Source organism: Vespa velutina, chromosome 1 (assembly GCF_912470025.1).
Source record: "Vespa velutina chromosome 1, iVesVel2.1, whole genome shotgun sequence".
In the NCBI taxonomy this organism is placed as follows: Eukaryota; Metazoa; Arthropoda; class Insecta; order Hymenoptera; family Vespidae; genus Vespa; species Vespa velutina.
The window spans coordinates 3,557,008-3,564,507 of NC_062188.1; the positions used below are offsets into that span (position 1 = coordinate 3,557,008).

The 7,500-nt window shown below is 33.1% G+C and overlaps 1 protein-coding gene across 6 annotated transcripts in view; it reads left to right on the forward strand.

The window, feature by feature from the left end:
- The window catches only part of LOC124951841, a 243,058-nt gene that overhangs the window by 203,357 nt on the left and 32,201 nt on the right, over positions 1–7,500 (forward strand). For all 6 annotated transcript variants that reach the window (XM_047500827.1, XM_047500780.1, XM_047500817.1 and 3 more), the window contains 3 exons: positions 737–1,081; positions 1,814–2,000; positions 3,295–3,384. In XM_047500827.1, coding sequence (XP_047356783.1) covers positions 737–1,081; positions 1,814–2,000; positions 3,295–3,384 — 622 coding nt within the window. The remainder of the gene's footprint in view (positions 1–736; positions 1,082–1,813; positions 2,001–3,294; positions 3,385–7,500) is intronic.

Sequence of the window (7,500 nt, forward strand, 5' to 3'; positions counted from 1 at the left end):
AAAGTTCTCATTGATGATCATTGATAAATCAATAAAAAAAAAAAAAAAAAAACAAAAAAAAAAAAAAATGAAATAAATCATTCCTTTATTCTTTTCCATTGGACAATACGAATAATTTTTAACGAAATAAATTTTAATATTCGTCCGAAATATTTTACATAGTAATATGAAAATATTTCTATGTATTATAATTATCTACGAATTTCTAAGAATTATATTATTTATCATAATAACAATACCATCAGTTGAAAGCTTTTAGAAAAATAATAAATAAGATATCCAATAAAGAGGATATATAAATGAAATATCTTATGAGATCTACTCATCGTCCTAAAAAAGAAATTAGAAATTCTTATAATCCCATTATTAATATTATTATTATTATTATTATTATTAATATTATTATTATTATTATTATTATTATTATTATTATTATTATTATTATTATTGTTATTATCATCATAAAGAAAAGATAAAAATAATAATGAAAATAAATGAAACATTCCAGAGGCACAATTTATGTTTCGTAATAAAGAAATTCATTGAATTCTTATACCTCATTATTATTATTATTATTTTTTTTTTTCTCTCTCTCTCTCTCTCTCTCTCTCTCTCTCTCTCTCTCTCTCTCTCTCTCTCTTTCTCTTTCTCTTTCTTCGTTTTTTTTTCCTCTTTGTATAAAAATACAAAGTAAAAGGTGTATAATGTAAATAAATGTTAATATATATCTTTTTAGGCAACCGTCACCAAGCTCTGGCACGACGGTAACATCAACGATCTCATCAAATGGCGGAGATGGCGATGGCAATCAAGTGATCGGCATGTATGCTGTTGGTACAAGCGTTCCAACGTCGACGGAGACGTCAACGATAACGCCGGTAACGACAGCGTCCTCGTCTATCCAGATGACCGGAAATACCGCGATCGGTACTCATTCAGTCACAAATATTACGAGAAGCGTGTCCGCACCTACGGCACCAAGGCCGCACGTTCAAATTAATAATTCGGCCAGTGTTTCTGCTAACAATTCGCAAAGGCCAAGACTAAGAAGAAATATGAGTCGTACCGAAGCCATTCGAAAGTGAGTCGAATTATTTGTCTTTATTTTTTTTTTCTTTTTTTCTTTCTTTTTTTCTTTTTTTTTTTTTTTTTTTTTTTTTTTTTATAGCAGAGAAATCTAAAATTTGTTTGAAAATAATATGCATTTAAATTTCATCGCATTGATTTCTTTTCTTTTTTTCTTTTTTTCTTTTTTCTTCAAACATCTCTCTTTCCATGAAAATTTTAATAAAATTTATAAGCGCGCTACACTCATATAAAGAGTGAATAAAATTCATTTTCGTTCTTTCGTTTCTATTACTCTTTGTAAATTTTAATTCGTCATAAAATATTTTTCGTATCATTACATTAGTCATAAATTTTTTGCCCTTTTTTCTTTTACATTTAATAAAATTTATAATCGTAAACCAATTGCCGAACGCGAATCATATAGATTTGTCGTTTCATTCGCTGACATATATTCAATTTCATTTCTTGATAATATTTTTCACGTTTGATTTCAAATTACTTCTCGACGTGAGATTCTCGATTATGAGAATTGAAAGGAAAAAAAACAAAAAGACAAACAAACAAACAAACAAACAAACAAACAAACAAAAACGAAAGAAAAAGAAGAAAAATATAAAAAGAAGGAAAGAATATCTTTATTCATCGAAAAATTATATACATATACATATATATATATATATATATAAATATATATACCAGATTTTCTTCATTACTCTCTAATTTTCTGGTTTATTCGACGTGACAGTTACATCAAGCGTGAAACCGCACAATTCTTTGGCGTCGACGAAGAAACCGAGACCGCGGAAAAGCAGAGATGGTTGGATAGACGACGACGAATGGCGTCGAGGAAGTACGGTGCTCTGGTGCCGGAACATAGACCACCGGACCCAGATATTACGAGGGACGTACCGGATACCACTGACATACCCGAGGTGAGTCCGTTTTCGAAAATTCCCCGAAAATTGTCGAAATTCATCGAATAACAGAAGATAACGTTAGGGAGGAATGGAGGGAGTGGAGATGGGAGAAAGAGTATAACTAAAGAGGAACGTGTTACGTTTTAGTGAAACATCTAAATTCAATTATTATTCATTCCTTGATATTTCAATTTAATTTATCAAAATTCATTCGTCCTTTTCTTATTGAATAATTATTAATCGTTTACATTTATAGCTTTCAATTGATTATCTATAATAATATATGTTTGTACGTAAATAACTTATAAATATTTCATTGTGGCGCCTGAAAAGCCGACAACATTTCATACATCACTGATAAACATAAAGCATCGCCTGCGATACAATATTATCGAGCTTTGTGTAGATTGTTGCATATTTACAGGCGTGACGTCAAATCCAACGATCACATAAGTAATCGTGATTTAGAATTTTTTCAATTCTATCTTTTTTTTTTTCTTTCTTTCTTTCTTTCTTTCATTTTTTTTACGGTCGTATCTGAAAAATAGGGGAAAAAAAAAGTAAAAAAATCTCTGAAAAAAATTTACAAATTCGACAGCCCAATAGTGAGTGAACGATAGAAAGAGAGAGAGAAAAAGAGAGAGAGAGAGAAAGAGAGAGAGAACGAGACTCGAGAGTTTCATTTCGGTCTATCTCGATCGTTCTCGACCATTCAATTTCGCTATTGCCAGGCGCAAAGACCCTCAGCTATCGTCCACCAAAAACTTTTCATCGACTCGATCGTGCATCTGCAAACGAGTTTTACGTTTTCGCTCCTTTCTCTCTCTCTCTCTCTCTCTCTCTCTCTCTCTCTCTCTCTCTCTCTCTCTCTCTCTTCGTGTTAAAATTTGCCAACCAAAATTGTCACGTATTCAAAATGAAATTTTTAATCCGTTTGGGAACGTTCGTTCCCGACATCTCGTGACTTTGATCGGTCGTAGCTCGATCGTGAAAATTATATGCGAAAAAGAAAAAAATAAAAAAAAAAAATAAATAAATAAACAAAATGAAAAGAAATCAAAAGAGAAAAGAAAAAAGATACGTATCAATGAAATTCTATAGCGACGTATTTAAAACGCATATATGTAATATTATCAACGAATATATACATATTTCTGAATACATACAGATTATATACAGACAAACTGAATATATACAGATTGTATACATATATATGTATATGTATACAAAATCGATATTTGTGGATCTTAGAGTAGGTATCTCTGAATGATGACAAGCATATGACAAATCGTTTTATTCCTTGTTTTAGGGCGTGACATTGAGACGATGGCAACAACCTGTACGTAGGAAAGATTCCGTAGCAAGGATGACACTGTCGGGACTTCACTACGTGGTAGAGGTGAGTTTTAGATATCAACCAGCTATCGATTATAACGATCGAATCCAATTTTTATACGTCATGGATGCGTAGATCACGATCGACAAAGTACATACATATATTATCCTAAGATCATAGTATATCGAGAGAAACGTGACTTTTATATTCCAACGTTTTATCTTTCGTCTTAAGATCGTTGAAAGATCGATAACAATATGACGTTAGAAAATACGATACAAAATCTTGATTTATATTCGTTCAACTTTTTTTTTTTACAAGCAAACAAAAAAATCGCCGAAATACATTCGGCTAGAATTGTAAATATTTATTTTAGAAAATGTTCATTACGAATCGTTTAAAATAATGAAAGATTTGAACGTATATATATATATATATATATATATATATATATATATATATATATATATCGATTAAATCTTCTCCGAACAAATTATACGTACATCGAAATAGTATTATATAATAATATAATCATCTTAGAAGCGAATGAACGACGACAAATCGAGTACTTTGTTGAAGATCATGTAATGACTGGAAATGGAACCGAATGAGAGGAAATCTGACTGCGGTTAATCAGCGCTCTCTGATCGCCTAGTCGATGTTATCCGTCTGAGTGTGTCGGTAGTTAAGTCGCCTTGAACTTAAGTTACACGTCCGTACGGAAGTCAGCACGATCATTAAGCTAACGAGAGTCTGGTAGCCCTCTTCCGTTTTACAAGCACTAGTTTCAGCTTTCCTCGAAGTAAAGCCATACGATCCTATAGTATTATATACTTGTACATAACTACTCTGCACGTACATACATTTATATATATATATATATATATATATATATATATTTATTTATTTATTTATTTATCTATAAATAAATAAATATAAATAATAATATAAATATAAATATATAAATAATATATATATATTTTTTTTTCTCTCTTTTTTTTCTTCTGTATATTACTATTGATTATATATATATATATATATATTTACATATCGACAATATTTCTCGTACGTAGCCAAACGCTTTTCATAAACTTTCTTTCAAGCTCTTTTATTCTTTGAAACGTCGTCATTAGGATGTCATTATGGGCCATTAAAATTACGCCCACTCCCATCGTACGATCTCGATTATTTTAAATTATACGCTCGAAGTACTTTAAACCATCGTAGTTGTTGTTGTTGTTGTCGTCGTCGTCGTCGTCGTCGTCGTCGTTTGTCGTTGGAACGATGAGGAGAGGGAAAGGGGAGGGAGGGAGGGAAAGGTGGACATAGAGCGTGAGGGTTTTCTTTTTTCTATTTCTTTTTGTTCTTTTTTTGTATTTTTTTTCTTTTTTTTTTTTTTTTAACCATGAGAAGGGAAAGGGCAGGGATGGAGGAATGAGGAGACCGCTTGAAAAATGTCGAATAAAAAAATCCATTAGGAAATTTCCATAAGACCGTGTAAAGCGTATTTAAATGGATCGAAGGATGATGATTACTGTTAGGGAGAAACGAGGAGGTGGAGGAATAGGTGTAAGTGTGTAGGTATAACTATATAGGTGTAGGAGGAACGAGGACATGGGGGTTAAAAATCGAGACGCTTTACTTTTTTAGATAAGTGAAAATCCAAGCTTAATGGGCCGTGATATCCTGGAAATTCTATTAAATGGTACGCGCTGGTAAGACTCTCGTCCGCTGTCTCTCTGATATCCAAGACTACTTACTATCAGAGGGTTATAACCATGGATCTTTTCGTACCTCTTTTAGGTACCTAAAATCGTTTTAGATCGTCCAAGTGTACCATCATCATCCAATATCCGATGTAGAGATAACCCATACGACATTTTTACCGCGTTTCAGATCGACGCGGCGATCAGGATATTAGATTTGAAATTGTCAGAATTCGAAGAATCCTTCTCTCTCTCTCTCTCTCTCTCTCTCTCTCTCTCTCTCTCTCTCTCTCTCTCTCTCTCTTTCTCTTTCTTTATCTCTTAAGCCAGTAAAACGCTCTACGACACGTTCCTTCACTATACTTTCTTTCCGATTGAAATTCTTTCTCGTATCGATAAATACATAACCAATAGTAGAAATACTTGAATGTATGTATGTACGTGTGTACGAATGTATGTATGTGTGTATGTATCTTAGTCTTATATTCTTCGCAAGTTCGATACGATACGATTTTTATTGACAAATTGTTCCCCGCTAACAAATTTATTATTTATTTCTATTCTTTCTTCTGTCTTCTTTCTCTCTGCTTTTCTTTTTTTTTCTTTTCCTATCTTTTTTTCTTTTTCCTTTTCTGTCATTCATTTCTTCTTTCATTCTCTTTTCCTTCCTTTCTTAATATTTATTTATTTATTTATTTATTTATTTATTTATTTCATTCTTTTTTCGTCTTCAACGAGAAGCAACAAGGAAACAAAGAAAAAAAAAATAAACATAATACCTTCGTGTGGTACGGAAAAAAAGAGAGAAGTGATAGGGAGTGGAGGAAGTGAGAGGGAGAGTAAAGGGAGAAAGAGAGGGAGAAAGAGAGAGAGAGAGAGAGAGAGAGAGAGAGAGGAAGGGTAGTTGAGTGGGGTGGTGATGGTGAGGACGACGCTAAACGCATCGCAACGCGCGCGTTAATCCTCAAGGGAGGAAGAGGAGGAGGGAGAGGAGAGGGAAACGAGTATGACCGATTTTTCATAGAGGTTCGACGCGTCGAACTGGTACGTCGAACCCACTGCCGCCGCCACTGCCGCCGCCATCACCAATGAGATTCGGTATTTCTTTTTTAGCCGCCATTGTTGTATGCGAGGTTGTTCCATTCGCGAGGTTTCCCGACAGTGAAAAACTGTATCTCTTTCTCTCTTTCTCTCTCTCTCTCTCTCTCTCTCTTTTTTTTCTCCTCGCTATATGCCTCAGGCATACGAACTCGTTTCAGTTTTGTTGGTTTTTCGCCAGTTTTCCGACAGAATGGGCAACGTCGAAGTGGCCAGGAGCGTAACGTAAAACGGCCGAGAGCCAACGGCACCGTGAAATCCCCGTGATTCTTCGAATTTTCATCAATTTTATATGACAGATCGATTTTTTGGATCCAAAAACATGATCCCTCCGACGCCTTGGATGTGTCCGATTTTCTTTTTTTTTTTTTTTTGTTCGTTTGTTCTGTTCCTTTGTCTTTGGTTTCTTCTTTGTTTACTTTTTCTTTTTTTTTTGTTTTCTTCTTCCTTTTATTTTCATAATACATCTTTCGACTTCTTTTTCTTTTCGTTTTTTTTTCTCTCGACGGAAGCAACTAAATAAAAATAAACGTTATTATTGTCATCGTTGTTGTTGTTATTATTATTATTATTATTATTATTATTATTATTATTATTATTATTATTATTATTATTATTATTATTATTATTATTATTCGTTATAGCTTTGATAATAATCACTATATGCATATATATTTATATATTTAATCATATTATATCTGTATGGGTTAAGTAACATATACATATTTAAAATATTATTATTATTTTTTCCTAAGTATTTACGATAATAATAATAATAATAATAATAATGATGATGATGATGATGATGATGAATCATTAATATAAAATCCATAATCTTATCTTGATATCCAATTCTATTTCTTCGTGGATATTTTAAATCGAACAAAATCATAAAAATTATTTAACAAATGCCAGGTAATGTCTTCAAATGAAAGATGTCGAAGCGATGTCACGTAACCCAGAAAGAAAGAGAAAGAAAGAGACAGATAGAAAGATAGACAGAGAGACAGACAGAGAGAAAGACAGATAGATAGATAGATAGAGAGAGAGAGAGAGAGAGAGAGAGAGAGAGAGAGAGAGAGAGAGAGAGAGAGAGAGAAAGAGAGAGCATCGGTGTTTAACCATGAATATCAGGAGAATTGGAATTATAATTGGATCCTGAGAGTACGATCCCGAAATTCTGACGGCTCGAAAATCTATTCGGTCACGTTCAATCCCATTCGATTTCCATTTTACTCCTCCCATCAAGCTCCCATCGGCCCCGAAGGACCGTGCCTGACTCTCGCGGTGTTGTACTCCGAGATTTGTATAACGAGATATCGAGGTCACGTTCCATCCGACCGAATGAAAATGAGACAAAGAATATTGATAATAA